Source organism: Panthera leo, chromosome C1, assembly GCF_018350215.1.
Source record: "Panthera leo isolate Ple1 chromosome C1, P.leo_Ple1_pat1.1, whole genome shotgun sequence".
NCBI lineage: Eukaryota > Metazoa > Chordata > Mammalia > Carnivora > Felidae > Panthera > Panthera leo.
This window is the reverse complement of record NC_056686.1, coordinates 130,709,578-130,729,187: the sequence shown is the minus strand read 5'-3', so window position 1 is coordinate 130,729,187 and position 19,610 is coordinate 130,709,578. Positions and strand designations below refer to the sequence as shown.

General features: G+C 36.6%; 1 protein-coding gene across 1 annotated transcript in view; it reads left to right on the top strand.

Moving 5' to 3' along the window:
• The window catches only part of LRP1B (LDL receptor related protein 1B), a 1,882,572-nt gene that overhangs the window by 1,808,075 nt on the left and 54,887 nt on the right, over positions 1 to 19,610 (top strand). The window contains exon 84 of the mRNA XM_042948663.1: positions 4,652 to 4,813. Within this exon, the coding sequence (XP_042804597.1) occupies positions 4,652 to 4,813 (162 nt within the window). The remainder of the gene's footprint in view (positions 1 to 4,651; positions 4,814 to 19,610) is intronic.

The window sequence follows — 19,610 nt, the reverse complement described above, 5'->3', positions numbered from 1 at the left end:
GTGTATGGGGATTCCATATGTAGTTTTTTAATAAAGGAATATGTACTCAGTTGAATTTAAATAATAACCTTTGTTGATAATTTATTTAACAATAATAGTAATATTAATACCAATACCACCACTACTACTAAGAGTAGTAATAATAATATAATAATATGAATAATAATATATGAATAATTAATATATGTTAACAATAATATTAATACTAATGGTAGTAATAATGATACCACCGCTACTAATTGAATACTTGCTGTATGGCAGACATTGTGCCATGTGGTTTACCAGCACATAGTAGGCATTACTATCACCAGTTTACAGAATGAGATGCAAAATGAGATCTAGTGAGGAAAGCTAAGTTTTCCAAAAACACACAATTAATAAATATCTAATAGGATTTGATTTCCAGGTCTGCCTAATACCAAAAAACAAACTAACAAATAATTTAACTTTGTACCAAATTTATTTAGTTTCTGTTAATTATTCTTATGAACTATTTCTGAATCAGTCATCTTTACTGAGACTAGTTTTGGTATGGAAGGGTCTTGCAAGGCCAGTGAAGTTTAAAGAACTCTGTTAAAATCTAAGACATTTCCATTTTTGTTGTGAGCAATCCAATCTTTAGTTGTGTCAATGAGTATTCCTTAATAATATTTATTATTGATTATAGGTATTTAATGCCTTTAGTTATGTTTTCACTGTATTTAACATTAGTTACTATTGGTTATCCAGTTAAATTTGAACAGTTTATTATTTATTTACCTTGTTGCATGAAAATTTGCTGGAACATTTTAGAGAATATATGCAACCAGTTCCCATTTATTTATGAATAGCAGATAAATTACCAATAAATTAATGGAGCAAATAAACTAAGCTCCATTTATTGTATACAGCTAGTAAGGCACTTTGCTAGCATATCGTGTCATGTTGAACTTGAGTATGGAGCAGACCTACCACTGAGAGAACCTAGTCTACAGAAATCTACAGAACCTATGCTACCAGAACAATGTTTGTGAGAAGAATTTTCTCCCCTGTGGGTCCTACTGAGCATCCAGAGACATGCTCGAGACATACGGCAAAGACTGAGAATGAAGTTCTGTCATTTAGAAGGGACAATGAGCCTAGTGTCAGAAAAATGAGCCTGAAGCATTCAGATAGAGAGACAAATATTGAAGCCATGAAATTGTATTGTATCACCAAAAAGAAGTTTGGAAGAACATATTTTAAGACCCAGAATGAGAAAACATAAAGGCAATTGAAAAGGACAGTTACAGAAAAAGGGAAATCAAAAATAGCAGTATTTTAGAAACCAAGCAGAGATAGAAATTTTAAGAGTAGATGTGTAATAAAAAATTTAAAAAAATAAATTTCAAAAATAAAATGTGTAAAATTATGGAGAACATTTGAGAAGGATGATTAAAAAGAAATCAGTGGATTCAGTGATTAAGAGATCAGAGATAAGCTTTGCAAGAGGACATAAATATACAGTAAAGACAACACCACACATTAACATCTCGATTCCTAAACCTTTCTTTCTGCTAGGGAATCAGAATTCATTTATGTGAGCAATACATACATATTGAAAGGTCTGGCTTCTCTTCTGAAATAACGAAGCATGTTGAGAAAGTAAAGAGAGAAAGTTTGAAAATGTTGGAGTCTGAGAGTGAGGTTGATGGAGAATTTCTGCTTTATCCCATTGCTGCCATACAAATTCAAATTTAACTTTGTCTTAAATAGATAATGGAGATAAATGCGTAATTTAAGACAGTTTTCCAAAAGATTTTCTTAGAATGTTACAGTGTTTTTTTAGGACACCGTTACAAAGTGAATCTCATTCAGTAGAAACAACAACAACAACAGTAATAAACAATTAGAACTAAAGTGTCACTGAGTACTTTCTATGTGCCTAGAACTTTTAGAAATGCTTTGCATGTATAATCTCATTTATTTTCTCTGATTCTACACAACAACCCTATGAGAAAGGTACTATTATTATCCCCATTTTTGCATAGGGGAAATGAGAAGTGACGCCCATGGTCCCACAACCAGTAATTGGCACAGATAGTGTATATCCAGGCAGTCTGACAACCCACACTTTTAAGCCCTGAATGCTATAGAAACCAGACAGATTAGAGCCAACAAACTGAACCTCCCCTTCCTTCCTCAGGTTAATTGATGCTTTGTCTGATTACACTACCCTTGTAGGCTGTCAACTCCCAAGCTCCCTGGATGCATCACTGCTGTAAATCTATACCTTAGTCATTGTAACAGCACTGTTGCCTTTTCAAATGCCAAAATCAAATTGAGCTACCTAAAAAATATCTATAAATGAATCCAATGCAACTTGTTAGGATGCACACAGAGAGATTCATGAGTATATTAGATGGAGCCCATTATAAAATTCTGTGACAGAAAGTTCGTTTCCCATCAGCAATCAAAAGATCTGCTGCATCAACACAGTTTAAAGTTGTTGGTGTTCCCCTGAATATGAAGATTTCTCTTGTCAAAAAGAAATCTTCTTTTTAAAGGAAAAGAAGAGCCTTTTCAAAATAATTCAGCCAGAATCTAAATGATTTGAGGCATATGCCAGGGAAGAGGGTTTAGGGAACCTGGCCACTGCCCTAGTTGACATGAAAGCATGATGTCATTCTCTCAGTGACTGGGACAGAGAAGTTTTCAAGTGCCATAGTGGGTTGCATTTGTTTCCTTTAAACTCCTATTATTTTAATGTTCTTCACTCTTAATTTAAAAAAAAAAACTAAAAAATAATGTAGAAAAACATAAATCTACAGTGTTTAAGTCCTACCATCATAGGACCCTTTTTTCTGATTGTTCTATGCGTTTTGATTGCTCCTATATTTTCTGTGCTGTTTGTTTCACCTTTAGTTCATGTTAATTTGTGTTCCTGTTTATATGTTCTGTTTCTCTGTAAGGCATTCACTGGTTCTTACTGATGAAGAGAAATTACTTCTTTTGTTCAGGGCTTTCATTTTCCTTAGTAACTGTGTTCCAACAATTCTCTGTCCTCTTCATCTTCAAGCACTATTCATTCTCTTGTTGTGTCTATTTTTTATCCATTATTGTTCCCATGAAGAAATTTTGTCTATATGTAAGTATCAACTGGAAAATTCACTACCATTATAAGAAAAATATTTACCTAAAAGTTTTAAAGCCATTTTCTGGGAATGGTAAACATGATGTTACTCAGGTTTCAATGTACATACAATTTACCTTGTTTCTCAACCTATTAATAGGCGTTTATCTGCCACCAAACTAATCACATTTATAAACAACTTTTAAAGCAATACTACTCACCATAAAAATGTATATAACTTTCTTCATTGAGAAGCAGTAGCTTCAAGCATGTTTAAGTATATGGAGCACTTTCAAAGCAAAATAAATAAATTGTGGAAGCTTGATTTATTTATTCTCTTGGAAAGGAGGGTGCATTTTATTTTAGAGACATTTTATTCACTTACGAATGCTTTTCAAAAAAAACGTAGAATGTAGAACCTATGGCAATAGAGAAAACTTATATCATTTTCACAGTTCAAGTCTTAAGCCTTATCTCATACATTTTTATGACCATTCTAATTATGCCTCATGCCTACAAAGGTGAGAGAGGAGATGGTTGGATAGTCTGTAATGCTAGTCAACTGACATTTCTGAGTCCTAGTTAATTCAGATCTATACCTGAATTTCTTTTTTATTCCCTTTCATGATATTTCTTTACATTTGCACAACCTCTCAACTTCATTCTTTGCCCATTACAAATGAGAGCCATTATTTCATTTTGTTTTCCTTAATCTCTCCTACAGAGCTAGTTCTGTCCTCCATTTTCCACTTCGTCCTTGATGAAGGCAGTTAGAGAGACTCATTCCTGATATAAGTTAACTGTGTTATGTTCCAAACACCTTAAAGGATCGTTCACCTTTTCTTCTGAAGTTCGTTCTTACAGAGCAAATAAAAATATCCATAGATGGTCCATTAGATTTGCTCTTGTGTGCTGTTAACATTAGGCTTTAAATCATCTTTCCAGACTGCAAGTAACAGTACTTTCCCACGAATAAAAGTATCAAAATGAAATAAAATAGGACTTAATAAGTGCTTATATACTAAATACAGTATGTATATTGACATCAACTAAAATTACTAATTACATAAATATTATAGAAGGCATGCCCACTTTAAACTTTTAAAAATATTTATTTATAAATCTAAGCTCATGCCTTACCAGTGGTAGTACATGATGATTGAATACTGAGAAATAGGATTGTTTCCATTTCATATTCTAATAGCTAATATAAACTGTATCAAAAATAATTTAAAAAGCAAAATGGACATGATGAGAAAGGTATAAAGAATAACACAAGTACTTCAGAAAATACTACACCTGTATAAATGTGTAATTAATCATAAAATGCACTCTGGTTGTTTTACCTGAGGTGAACCTGCCTTATCTTCTATGCTGGGCTCTACTGAAACATGGGAACATTGACACCCACAGAGGTCATGTTATTGCCTAAATTCACAGATGAAGTAGTGGACAAACCTTGAACGGAATCCTGGCTTCCTGTTTCTTACCTAGTGAGGATTCCATGAAAACAATTTCAGTCAAATAATTTCCTTTTTGTTATGTTTTCTTTTCCAACAGGAAGACCCACCTGCAGCTGTGCACTGGGGTTCACTGGACCAAACTGCGGGAAGACCGTCTGTGAAGATTTCTGTCAAAATGGAGGAGCCTGCAGTGTCACTGCCGGCAACCAGCCCTCCTGCCACTGCCAGCCTGAGCACACTGGAGACAGATGCCAGTACTGTAAGTGAGAGTGACCCCACAACACAGTCTGATAGCATGCTTTCATGTTTACATTAAGTAACTTTCTTATCTCTATTTTCCCTCCATCCTCTCAATTTCAACAACCCCCTATTTTTCAGGGTCACTCCCTCCATCACCCCAACTCTCAACAATTATTTACGTTGTTTCTCATCCTTCTCATTTTAAAGATTCTGTTTCTTCCTTCCCTACCTTAGACTCCATAAACCATTACTGTAATCGTCCCCTTGTATATACCCTCAATTTCCTTTTTCTTTCTTCCCCTTCTATTACACTTTCCTAGAAAATTGTAACCATGGTTAAATCCAATTCTCCGTCTGTTCTGAACTGGTGTCCCACTGCTGGATGCAACAGAAGAAGAACACGTAATCATACAGACTGGTCTCACCTGAGATTTTATCACTAATTTCAAATGGGCACTTACTATGGCTTCTAGTATTTTGCTAATGTATCAACTCTCCTAGATGTCTATGTCAAATCTTCATCTTTCTCCTCAAACTTCCAATACCTGCTCCCCAAGTTTATCCTCAGCTCAGGAACTTACTAACTTTTTTAAAAAAATATTTATTTTTTCAGAGAGAAAGAGAACGTGCTTATGCCTGTGAAGTGGGGGAGGGGCAAAGGGAGAGGGAAAGAGAATCTTAAGCAGACTCCATGCCCAGCCTGATGCAGGACTGGATCTCTGTGAGATCATGCCCTGAGCTGAAATCAAGAGTCAGACTGAAAGAGCCACCCAGGCACTCCAGGAATTTGCTTTCTATTTCATTGATCAAAATAGAATCTATCTAGAGAGAACTACCACAAGCTCTCACCATCACATCCCTCAAACTACTTTATCTTATATCCATGTACTCTGTCTTATGAGCAGGAACCCCATACTACGTCTAATGCTATGCTATCCACTCATACATTAAATCCCTTTTAGCTACTCATAGACACATCTCTTACAACTGTCCCCTTTTTATCAGTATATTCCTCTCTCCCTAGCTCTTCCTTGAACAACCTTGCCTTGTGCCCACATCTCATTCTACCCACAACTTTATTTCCCTGCTTATTTTTTTTTACCCTCATTACTATCCAAAATAGAAGCATTATTCTAACGAGTTGTTATATGCTACAGTTCCCTATTTTTCTTTTGACCTCACCTCTGTCAGGTTTTTATCTTCACTATTTTGCTGAAATATCTTTCATCAGACAAGTTAATTAATTTATTTTATTGTCATTCATGTTCTCATATCCAATGGCCAATTATCAATTCTTATCTTACCCCACATTCAGCAGTTAATCACTCCCTAGTTAAAAAATGGCCATTTCTTTACATTTTCCACTCTCTTGTTTCCACTCCCATTTTACTGGCTGCTTCTTTTCACCATCTTTGGCTGGTTGCTCCTCATCTCTCTGACCTTTAAACATTGGAGCAGCTGATGACTGTACTTATGCCTCATTTTTTTTCTCAAAAACACTCATTCCTTGAGCCTGTGACTCAAAGGAACACTTTCATAAACAGTTTTAAAAATACACTTTCCCAAACATCACCTCCAAAGATTCTGATTCTGTTAGGCTGCAATATTATTTACAGTTTTCCACATGTGTCACATATGTGACCAAAATTGAGACCTACTACCTAGAGAATTTCAACTAATTGTATGATTTTTAATATCGTCCAGATACAAATGATTCCAAATGTATATCTCTGGCTAAACTTATCTCCTGAATTCCAGATTTTTATACCTAAGTATCTATTGGACACTTTGAGCTGGCTCTAAATTAACTTGATTTTCTTACTCAAACTTACTTCTACCACAGTTTTCCCTATGTCTATAAAAGGAAACATGATTCAGGTGCAAAAATCTTGGATTCATTTTTTTTTAATTTAATCTAACCCACTATATTAACTTTTTAAAGATTTTTTATATTTATTTTAATTCCAGTATAGTTAATGTACCGTGTCATATTAGTTTCAGGTGTACAATATAGTAATTCAACAATCCCATCCATCACCCAGTGCTCATCACCATAAGTGTACTCCTTACTCATCTTAATCCATCATCTATTTTGGATTCATTCTTGACTGCTCTCTTTGTTTACACCTCAGTTTCTTTCTCACTCTTTTTTCCTGTAAGACATACCCAGAATTTGAACGCTTCTCACTAGCTCCATCCCCACTGCCTTCATCAAAACTACTGGCATTTCTTATCTGGATTATTACTAACTGATCTCCATGTTTTCTCTCTGTACCCTCTCTACCTATTCTCAAAAGAGTAGCCACAGCTGTATGTTGTATTCATAATAAAAAGAATGGTTTTTTATATCAATCACATTTACTGAGATCTTTCTAAATCCAGGCACTCTTGTAGTTACTTCTTTTTTGACATTAATTCTAACAGCCCATTTAATCCCACTAATGAACTAGGTGTTGTCTTTATTCTCATTTTACAGAGGAGGCTACTGAGGAGGCACAAAGAGCCTCCTGAAGATGGCACAATTAGTAAATGGGAGAGCCAGGAATCTCCCACAGGCAATCCAACCCTTAAAGTTACTCAATGTTCTGGCCCCAGACAGTTTGATATCTGTTCAAACCCTCACAGAGAGTAGCCTAGGTCTCTGGTCATGGTAGGAAGTACATGGAACAGCATTGAATCAAGCAATATGCACTGACTGAATTTGAGAAGCAAAGACAATATTAAATATGTTCTCTCTGGTGTTACAGTGTGCGGGGGGCACTTCTGCTGTAGCAAAGGGAAAAATTTGGTTTCAAATTGGTGTTTCCTTTTCTAAGTATATTCTTTTCTTCCCTTTTTTTAAGTTTATTTATTTATTTTGAGAGGTTGGGGAGGGGGGGAAGCAAAGAGAGAAGGATAGAGAATCTCAAGCAGGCTCCTCACTGTCAGCATGGGCTGGAACTCATGAACCGTGGATCATGACCTGAGCCAAAATCAAGAGTCAGATGTTTAACTGACTGAGCCATCCAGGTGCCCCTAAATGTATATTCTGCTCCTGTAGACTAGCCTCTTGACATATATAGATGCCACTACCCTCAGCCAATGCTCTTTTCACATTGCTTACCTAATTTATCTCTCAAATGATGTTTCACAGGCCAGCAGAGTTTATCTGGCAAAAATAGTCCAGTCATATGCAGGTATCCCCACTCACATATTGTTTAAGGTCTTCATCGCTCTCCCCTCCCTCTTGTTCCTCTCAACCTAGCAGAATATTTCAGCACAACTTCCACTTACTGACTCATGAGCTTTTTCTTTTCAGTTCCAATATTCTCACAACCCTGAAAGATTTCCAAGTGAACCAGGGACATCGCCAACTATTATTCTGCATAATGCAGACCCTCATTACTATCCAGATTATTTTTGCAGCCTCTCCTTTACTCTAGTAAAGGAGAACTTATCATGTTTCTCCACATGTCAGTTCCCCTGGCATTGTGACTTTCTCCTGGTATTCTCTTCCTCTGGAATGGACTTTCCTTGGATTCTTCCTCACCTTCATCTCTCCATGCAAAATTCTATCTTTCTGTCCCCATCCAGTTTAAAGGGCATTTCCTTTTTGAAGTTGTTCACATCTACCCTCAGTTTGAACGAATCCCTTTCTCTTCTGAATTTTCAAGTCACTGCTTCTTTACCTCTGTCTGTTTCTATTCACTTTTATCTGATATTATTGTTAATTGTGTGCATTCCTCCTATTTGTCTAAGATGACCTCTTTGAAATTATACCCAACAATGGCATTTGTCGAATAAATAAATAATCATAGATAAATAAATGAAAGCAGTTTGGAGACGAGTTAATAAAAGAACAATCAACTTAATGTACAAGAGCTACATTTAATCAGGGTACAACCATCTGGTATTTTTCTGTGCAGCTTTTCTCTGTTCCCAATTGGTCCATCATCATAGGATGCTGATCTTTTTCTTTAATTAAAAAAAATTTTAAGAAGCATTGCCATTTTTTACTCTCTTTGATCTAACTTAAAAAATTGCTATGTGGCCATCGTTATAGCAATTTGGTTTCTTAAAAAGAATAAATTCCGTTAGCATATATTTTAATTGGCAACTTAATGGAATCACAGTCTGAGGTAGCCTGATGCATTATAAAAGGCTGCATTATCATTTTATTATCACTATTAGCAGTCATAGCACTTCCCACCTTTTACTGCAAAGCACTTATTAAAATTAACCAATTAATCCTTAGACAGAGGTTAAATAACTTGCTCAAGGTCCCAAAGTAGTACTATTGTAGTCAGAATCGGACCCCAGGAGTTGTTGATCAAGATGTCAACAAACATTCCTGCAGTATGGTGATGCTGTTCTTTGGCAGCAAAATAAGTCTGTGGACAGTGTCATTAAAATGATAAATCCAGCAGCTGACAAAAGCATAATAAATTGAGGATCTATTATATGTGAGTCGGCAAGGTTCAGCGGACCTGGTATTCTGTCAAAATTGTATCTTGCGTATATACAAAATCTTCTCTCCAGAAATGAAGGAATGACAGAATGGTTCATTACAGTGCCTAATTAAAGGTCCATTAGTGGGAGGTAAAACATCAGTTCTTAGTTGTGCTGAGTAAAAACATTTCACAATTCTAATGGCAATATAAAATCCTGAGGTCTAAATGGAAATTAATTTTAACAGCAGCACTCAGGGAGGAGAGACAGAGATAAATAATGGCAAAGTAAAATTAAGTATTCTTTAAGTAAGTTGTTTAAGAACAAATACAGCTCCATTTTGTGCAGATCTGGAGCAAGGATTTCTAGGATAAATCAAAAAAAATTATAAGCATGGCATTTTGCATTTAAATCTAGATGTTAAATATGAGGTTGTTAGTAATTAAATAGTGATAATATTAAGACAAAAGGGCCAATGAGGGCCAGCTCAAATCTGTGTCTAAGAGCTGGGTGTTAAAATCAAATAGCAATCTGTTTGTCCTCTCATTGATATTTTTAATCAGTAATATGCTTGGAGAACCATTATAATTTCAGTTACCGTTCAGTTTATTAGAAATACACATGTAGGGGGCCCCTGGGTAGCTCAGTTGGTGAAGCATCTGATTCTTAACTCTTCTTGAGCCCCATGTAGGGCTCTGCGCTGACAGAGTAGAGCCTGCTTAGGATTCTCATTCTCTCTCTCCCTTTCCCTCTTTCTCTGCCCCTCACCCACTGGTGGACTCACTCTCTCCCTCTCAAAATAAATAAATAAACTTAAAAAAAAAAAGAAAGAAAGCAATATACCTTTATGGTTTATTCCCATTGGTTCCAATAAATACAGACATTAAGTACGAGCTCAAGTTTATAAAATTAGGAATACTCAGACAGTAATCCAACCATTTCATCTATTGTAACTGGTTTTAGAACTGTAGTCTATCAAGTACCTTATAAAAGTTATAAAGCATAGATGTTGTCAACCACATGTGATGACATCATGGGATTATTTTTACCATTTGCTTTGCAGAGCAATTTTGTTTCACTAGTCAATTGGTCAGTGAATATGTTTGGTGTTCACCATGGGCCTGTCACTGTTAGGCACTGCAAAAAGAGCTGTGTCAGAGATATCCCTTGCCCTCAAAGGGTTTAGAAGCTAATGTGTGATTCCAAAAATGATATGAGTTATGTTATGTCAGGTTAATGAAATACAGTGGCTAGCAGAATCCAGGAAAGAATACAGAAGAATACAGAATTCAGCCTGTAGAAAGATTTCAGCCTTCTAGAAAGATTTCTAGAAGGAAGTGACATGTAAGCTGAGGCCAAAAGAAAGAAGAAGCTAACCAGATGAAGAGAAGCAGTGAGTGGAATAGAATTTACAAAAGCCCAGAGGGGAAAGACTTTTTCTATTTATCTTTTCTGTTTCTATTTGATTTTCCTAGGGGAGGGTCACCAAGGGAAATAATAAATCATTGAAAACGTATAATGTATAGGTCACAGAGAAATGTGGTGCTATACATTATTTTATGTAATATATGAACATCTGATGTTTTACCAGATTCTTATACAACCCTGTGAAGTTAGTATTATTAGTCTAGTTTTACAATTGCCAAAAATGAGATTAAGCCATTCTCCCTAATCTGCTCCATTAAAGAACATAAGAGCCATAATTTGTACCCTTGTGGGTCTGCCTCCAAAAGTAGCTTCTTCTGTTGTATTTTCCTGTCACCTGATATCCTGACCATTCTGCTGCATCTTTTTAGGCTCATTATGAGAACATTCAAAGCTCATGTCACTCACGGGTTGCCAGTTTCTACGCCAATGAAAACAGGTGTTAATAAGAATTTTAATCTGGAGTTGATTAAACCAATGGCAAGCCCAAACAGAAGAGACCAAAGGATTTTAATAACGACCAGGAAAATAGAATAAAATGTTTGCAGTTGTCGCTGTTAGTATGAAGGACAATTAGAACTAAGCCTAGAACGCTAGGAAAGGATCATGAGAAACTAGCTATTTCATAAGTATGAGAACTAGCTATTTCTTAAGTGTGCAAGTATTCACGATTCTTAGAGGATTCACAACTAGAGTGACAAAGTAATTTGGAGCTTGGGCTAAGGGTCCCCTGATTCTTTTTCTCTTGGTGAGAAGACAAGCACTGCCTTTATTCAGGCCTCTTGCCTGGATTACTACAGTGCATTCACTGCCCTTTTCTTTCTTCCAACCCTGGAAACCCATTCATTGTCTCTAAAATGTGCCCCTTTATGGGACACCTGGGTGGCTCAGTAGGTTAAGTGTCTGACTTCAACTCAGGTCATATCTCCCAGTCCATGGGTTTGAACCCTGCATCGAGCTCTGTGCCTCCAGCTCAGAGCCTGGAACCTGCTTCAGATTCTCTCTGCCCTTCCCCCACTCACACTCTCTCTCTCTCTCTCTCTCTCTCTCTCTCTCTCTCTCTCTCTCTCTTCTGTCTCTCAAAAATAAATAAACAATAAAAATAGTAAAAATATAAAAAGTAAAATGTGCCCCTTTACACATGGGCTCCTCAATGTCTCTAACCTCTCTAGTCCTCCTACTTTGTCTTCTTAACCTGCCTTTGTCCTAGGACACCCAGCACTTCTCTTTGACATTTTCACCCTGGGTTTATATCATCATTCATGTTCTTGACTCTCTACCCCCCTAGAATATGAAACAGGCCGTGATGTTATGCATACCTCATCAATCTTGGGGTTTAATTCAGTGCTTGGACTTAGGTATGTGAATAAATGTAAACAAAGTAGAAAGGGCTTATTTCATGCCAGCCAGGCCCATTTTTTGTCTGTGCTCTGACAAGATTCCACTTACAAAAGTTCTAGGCCACCTTTACTGAGCAGCTGATTAAGACATGAATTCCGTGAGAAACTTTGTGCTTGTGTTTTCAGCTTGAAAAAAAAAATAGTGTAAAAATAGAATTAAGTTTGAATTAATCAGTGTAAAGGAAAATAAATACATTTCTTTTCTCATGTGACTATGATAGAAGAATAGTAAGCTAGGGTAGGGTAATGTAATAATTTTATTGTCTTATTCTGCATGGTTTAGAGGAAGTTGTCAGAATTAGAGAAATATTACTGAAGATAATTTTACCTATTATAAAACTGGAATTATTCAAAACAGATATTTACTATTACTGTTATGCCATCATTTGGAAATATAAAAATAACAAGAGGGAAAAGATTTAGGGATGATGTACATATATAAAAAAGAATTTATTGGAAACTGAGGTAATTTTTTCCAAGCAGATATTATGTCATACGTGAGTCAAAGTACACGTTCTGATTATTAAAATTAATTTATTCAACAGATTACATTGAACACTTATGGGTATTATTTATTGTTTGAGGCATTGGGGACTTATCAGTATAAAGGCTCTTTGAAGATACTTGCCCCATAATTTTTGGTGAATAAAAAAACCAGTGGCATATCTTTGTAGATTAAAAGCCAGACACAGCTGCACTTAAACTTCCATAGTCAAAAAGGATCACAGATCAGAAATGGACTTTATTTCATGTCCTTAAGAAGCATACCATTATTGTTTTATGCAATTGTTTCAAATTCCAATAACATGTTTGTATAGTGAAATATGGATAAACTTTTATCTCTATGCCATGTAACTTAGACTTGGGATATTACTAATTATGTTTAATAATTTCAGTAACTATTATTTAAAAAAATCTTTTATTTAAGAATGCTTAATTGCTTTTTCTGGCAACATAGCAGTAACTTTGTCTATGCCAGGTTTATTTGATTTTGAGACAACTCTAATCTCATAATACTCTTAAAACAGTATTCTTCACCCAGTAATCAGGCCAAGTTTAGATAGTTTAATCTTCTACTTTTATGCTATATTAGAGCTACTGATAAGTATTTACCCTTCTTTTTCCAACTTAAGGAAGAATATTATTACAAAATAATATGAAAGATAATGAAACGCAGCCTCAAAGCTGCTTATTGAAAGGTTGAAAATAACATGTCACACATACGTAATGGTTACTAAGTGTCTAAAGAGGGATTTATATTGAATTAAACTGAACATGCCCAATTGGGAACCCTCAAAAAGGAAGACAAGGAGGGAGGTAGGGAGGAAGGGAGGGGAGGAAAGGTTGGAGGGAGGGAAAGAAGGCAGGCAGGCAGGCTTTTTATGAACAGAAGCTGTCCATGATTGTGATTCTGCTGTACCTGATGTTAAGTAAACTAAATGGATTCATAAATAATTATCTGCAAATAGAATTGTGTACTTGAAAATAATATATTACACAAATCATGCACAGATAGAGATACAGATTGAACAAAAACATTTACTTGAGGCTTACCTCAAACCAAGCAAATTGTTTCTAGTTAAATGCATTTGCTAACAAAACATTTAAAACAATGAATTTAAATGTAGATTTAAGAGTAAACTTAAAACACATTATTTATAACAGATTTGGAATGTCAACTGACATATTTTGAAAAAAATGCTATGACTCGGAAATCTTTAAATCCTTTAATAATTTTTATTTATTTTGAGAGACAGAGAGGCAGAGGGAGAGAGGGAAAGAGAGAGAGAGATAAAGAATGAGTGGGGGAAGGACAGAGAGAGAGGGGGAGTAAGAATCCCAAGCAGTCTCTGTGCTGTCAGCACAGAACCCAGTGTGGGACTCGATCTCATGAACCATGAGATCATGGCCTGAGCCAAAATCAAGAGTCAGACGTATAACCTACTGAGCCACCCAGTCACCCCAGGAATCTTTAAATACTCTAAAAGAAGAAAACAAAATAAGATTCCTATCTATAGTTAACATGATAATCATGTTTTTTCTATTAAAGATTTCATCACTATAAGCTGGTATTGTGATTACTCAGTTTTATGCAAAAATAGACCTCTTTTGGTAGTAAATACTAGGCTAGAAAAAATTTGTATTCATCTTAATTATTGATAAAAATGGCAAAAAACTAGTGTGCCATCATTGGTTCTCAAGGTGAAAAATAAAATAAAAGTCCCCAAATCTTATAGCTTTTGGGGTTTTGTTTGTTTGTTTTTTTACTTGACAGATTTTTTTATTTATTTTTATTTATTTTTATTTTTTTAATATGAAATTTATTGTCAAATTGGTTTCCATACAACACCCAGTGCTCATCCCAAAAGGTGCCCTCCTCAATACCCATCACCCTCCCCTCCCTTCCACTCCCCATCAACCCTCAGTTTGTTCTCAGTTTTTAACAGTCTCTTATGCTTTGGCTCTCTTCCTCTCTAACCTCTTTTTTTTTTCTTCCCCTCCCCCACAGACTTCTGTTAAGTTTCTCAGGATCCACCTAAGAGTAAAAACATATGGTATCTGTCTTTCTCTGTATGACTTATTTCACTTAACATAACACTCTCCAGTTCCATCCACGTTGCTACAAAGGGCCATATTTCATTCTTTCTCATTGCCATGTAGTATTCCATTCCGTATATAAACCACAATTTCTTTATCCATTCGTCAGTTGATGGACATTGAGGCTCTTTCCATAATTTGGATATTGTTAAGAGTGCTGCTTTAAACATTGGGGTACAGGTGTCCCTATGCATCACCACTACTGTATCCCTTGGGTCAATTCCTAGCAGTGCTATTGCTGGGTCATAGGGTAGGTCTATTTTTAATTTTTTGAGGAATCTGCACACCGTTTTCCAGAGTGGCTGCACCAGTTTGCATTCCCACCAAGAGGGTTCCTGTTTCTCCACATCCTCTCCGGCATCTATAGTCCCCTGATTTGTTCATTTTAGCCACTCTGACTGAAGTGAGGTGATATCTGAGTGTGGTTTTGATTTGTATTTCCCTGATGAGGAGCGACATTGAGCATCTTTCATGTGCCTGTTGGCCATCCTGATGTCTTTTTAGAGAAGTGTCTATTCGTGTTGTCTGCCCATTTCTTCACTGGATTATTTGTATTTCAGGTGTAGAGTTTGGTGAGCTCTTTATAGATTTTGGATACTAGCCCTTTGTCTGATATGTCATTTGCAAATATCTTTTCCCATTCCGTTGGTTGCCTTTTAGTTTTGTTGATTGTTTCCTTTGCAGTGCAGAAGTTTTTATTTTCATGAGGTCCCAATAGTTCATTTTAGCTTTTAATTCCCTTGTCCTTGGGGATGTGTCAAGTAAGAAATTGCTGCGGCTGAGGTCAGAGGGGTTTTTCCTGCTTTCTCCTCTAGGGTTTTGATGGTTTCCTGTCTCACATTCAGGTCCGTTATCCTTTTGAGTTTGTTTTTGTGAATGGTGTAAGAAAGTGGTCTAGTTTCATCCTTCTGCATGTTGCTGTCCAGTTCTCCCAGCACCATTTGTTAAAGAGACTGTCTTTTTTCCATTGGATGTTCTTTCCTGCTTTGTCAAAGATGAGTTGGCCATACTTTTGTGGGTCTAGTTCTGGGGTTTCTATTCTATTCCATTGGTCTATGTGTCTGTTTTTGTGCCAATACCATTCTGTCTTGATGATTACAGCTTTGTAGTAGAGGCTAAAGTCTGGGATTGTGATGCCTCCCGCTTTGGTCTTCTTCTTCCATATTACTTTGACTATTTTGGGGTCTTTTGTGGTTCCATACAAATTTTAGGATTGCTTGTTCTAGCTTCGAGAAGAATGCTGGTGCAATTTTGATTGGGATTGCATTGAATGCGTAGATAGCTTTGGGTAGTATTGACATTTTAACAATATTTATTCCTCCAATCCATGAGCATGGAATGTTTTTCCATTTCTTTATGTCTTCTTCAATTTTCTTCATAAGCTTTCTATAGTTTTCAGCATACAGATCTTTAACATCTTTGGTTAGATTTACCCTAGGTATTTTATGCTTCTTGGTGCAATTATGAATGAGACCAGTTTCTTTATTTGTCTTTCTCTTGCTTCATTATTAGTGTATGAGAATGCAAGTGATTTTTGTACATTGATTTTGTATCCTGTGACTTTGCTGAATTCATGTATCAGTTCTAGCAGACTTCTGGTGGAGTCTATCGGATTTTCCATGTATATCATGTCATCTGCAAAAAGTGAAAGCTTGACTTTATCTTTGCCAATTTTGATGCCTTTGATTTCCTTTTGTTGTCTGATTGCTGATGCTAGAACTTCCAACACTATGTTAAACAACAGTGGTGAGAGTGGACATCCCTGTCATGTTCCTGATCTCGGGGAGAAAGCTCTCAGTTTTTCCCCATTGAGGATGATATTAGCTGTGGGCTTTTCATAAATGGCTTTTATGATGTTTAAGTATGTTCCTTCTATCCCGACTTTCTTAAGGGTTTTTATTAAGAAAGGGTGCTGAATTTTGTCAAATGCTTTTTCTGCATCGATTGACAGGATCATATGGTTCTTATCTTTTCTTTTATTAATGTGATGTATCACGTTGATTGATTTACGAATGTGGAACGAGCCCTGCATCCCAGGAATGAATCCCACTTGATCATGGTGAATAATTCTTTTTATATGCTGTTGAATTCGATTTGCTAGTATCTTATTGAGAATTTTTGCATCTATATTCATCAGGGATATTGGCCTGTAATTCTCTTTTTTTTCTGGGTCTCTGTCTGCTTTAGGAATCAAAGTAATGCTGGCTTCCTAGAATGAGTCTGGAAGTTTTCCTTCCCTTTCTATTTTTTGGAAAAGCTTGAGAAGGATAGGTATTATTTCTGCTTTACATGCCTGGTAGAATTCCCCTGGGAAGCCATCTGGTTCTGGACTCTTATTTGTTGGGAGATTTTTTATAACTGATTCAATTTCTTCACTGGTTATGGGTCTGTTCAAGCTTTCTATTTCTCCCTGTTTGAGTTTTGGGAGTGTGTGGGTGTTTAGGAATTTGTCCATTTCTTCCAGGTTGTCCAGTTTGTTGGCATATGATTTTTCACAGTATTCCTTGATAATAGCTTGTATTTCTGAGGGATTGGTTGTAATAATTCCATTTTTATTCATGATTTTATCTATCTGGGTCCTCTCCCTTTTCTTTTTGAGAAGCCTGGCTAGAGGTTTATCAATTTTGTTTATTTTTTCAAAAAACCAACTCTTGGTTTCGTTGATCTGCTCTACAGTTTTGTTTAGATTCTATATTGTTTATTTCTACTCTGATCTTTATTATTTCTCTTCTTCTGCTGGGTTTAGGCTGTCTTTGCTGTTCTGCTTCTATTTCCTTTAGGTGTGCTGTTAGATTTTGTATTTGGGATTTTTCTTGTTTCTTGAGATAGGCCTGGATTGCGATGTATTTTCCTCTCTGGACTGCCTTCGCTGCATCCCAAAGCGTTTGGATTGTTGTATTTTCATTTTCATTTGTTTCCATATATTTTTTTAATTTCTTCTCTCATTGCCTGGTTGACCCATTCATTCTTTAGTAGGGTGTTCTTTAACCTCCATGCTTTTGGAGGTTTTCCAGACTTTTTCCTGTGGTTGATTTCAAGCTTCATAGCATTGTGGTCTGAAAGTATGCATGGTATGATCTCAATTCTTGTATACTTATGAAGGGCTGTTTTGTGACCCAGTATGTGATCTATCTTGGAGAATGTTCCATGTGCACTCGAGAAGAAAGTATATTCTGTTGCTTTGGGATGCAGAGTTCTAAATATATCTGTCAAGTCCATCTGATCCAATGTATCATTCAGGGCCCTTGTTTCTTTATTGATCCTGTGTCTAGATGACCTATCCTTTGTTGTAAGTGAAGTATTAAAGTCCCCTGCAATTACCACATTCTTATCAATAAGGTTGCTTATGTTGGTGATTGTTTTATATATTTGGGGGCTCCTGTATTTGGCACATAGACATTTATAATTGTTAGCTCTTCCTGATGGATAGACCCTGTAATTATTATGTAATGCCATTCTTAATCTCTTGTTACAACCTTTAATTTAAAGTCTAGTTTGTCTGATATAAGCATGGCTACTCCAGCTTTCTTTTGACTTCCAGTAGCATGATAGATAGTTCTCCGTCCCCTCACTTTCAATCTGAAGGTGTCCTCAGGTTTAAAATGAGTCTCGTGTAAACAGCAAATAGATGGGTCTTGTTGTTTTACCCATTCCGATACCCTGTGTCTTTTGGTTGGAGCATTTCATCCATTTACATTCAGTGTTATTATTGAAAGATATGGGTTTGGAGTCATTGTGATGTCTGTAGGTTTCATGCTTGTAGCAGTGGCTCTGGGACCTTGTCTTACAGGATCCCCCTTAGGATCTCTTGTAGGGCTGGTTTAGTGGTGAAGAATTCCTTCAGTTTTTGTTTGTTTGGGAAAACCTTTATCTCTCCTTCTATTCTAAATGATAGGCTTGCTGGATAAAGGGTTCTCGGCTGCATGTTTTTTCTGTTCATCACATTGAAGATTTCCTGCCATTCCTTTCTGGCTGCCAGGTTTCAGTAGATAAACCTGTCACTAGTCTTATCAGTCTCCCTTCATATGTTAGAGCATGTTTATCCCTAGCTGCTTTCAGAATTTTCTCTTTATCCTTTATCCTTTATCTCTTCATCAATTCAAGTTATGTCTGAAGGGAGTTCTATGTGCCTCTTGGATTTCAATGCCTTTTTCCCTCCCCAGATCAGGGAAGTTCTCAGTTATGATTTCTTCAAGTACACCTTCAGCACCTTTCCCTCTCTATTCCTCCTCTGGAATCCCAATTATGTGTATGTTATTGCATTTAATTCTGTCACTTAGTTCTCTAATTCTCCCCTCATTCTCCTGGATTTTTTTTATCTCTCTTTTTCTCAGCTTCCTCTTTTTCCATAATTTTATCTTCTAATTCACCTCTTCTCTCTTCTGCCTCTTCAATCCGAGCTGTGGTCGCCTCCATTTTATTTTGCACCTCATTTATAGCATTTTTTTAGCTCCTCCTGACTGTTCCTTAGTCCCTTGATCTCTGTAGCAATAGATTCTCTGCTGTCCTCTATACTTTTTTCAAGCCCAGCGGTTAATTTTATGACTATTATTTTAAATTCATTTTGTTATATTGCTTAAATTGTTTTTCATCAGTTGGTTAGCTGTCGCTACTTCCTGGAGTTTCTTCTGCAGAGAATTCTTCCGTTTCATCATTTTGGATAGTCCCTGGAGTGGCACAGAATTGCAGGGCTCTTCCCCTGTGCTGTCTGGAGTAACTTGTGTTGGTGGGCAGGGCCACAGTCAGACCTGATGTCTGCCCCCATCCCACCGCTGGGGCCACAGTCAGACTGGTGTGTACCTTATCTTCCCCTCTCCCAGGGGCAGGACTCACTGTGGAGTGGTGTGGGCCCTGTCTGGGCTACTGGCACACTGCCAGGCTTGTGGTGCTGCTTCTATGGGATCTGGTGTATTAGCTGGGGTGGATCTGCAAGGTGCACAGGGGCGGGAAGGGCAGGCTCAGCTC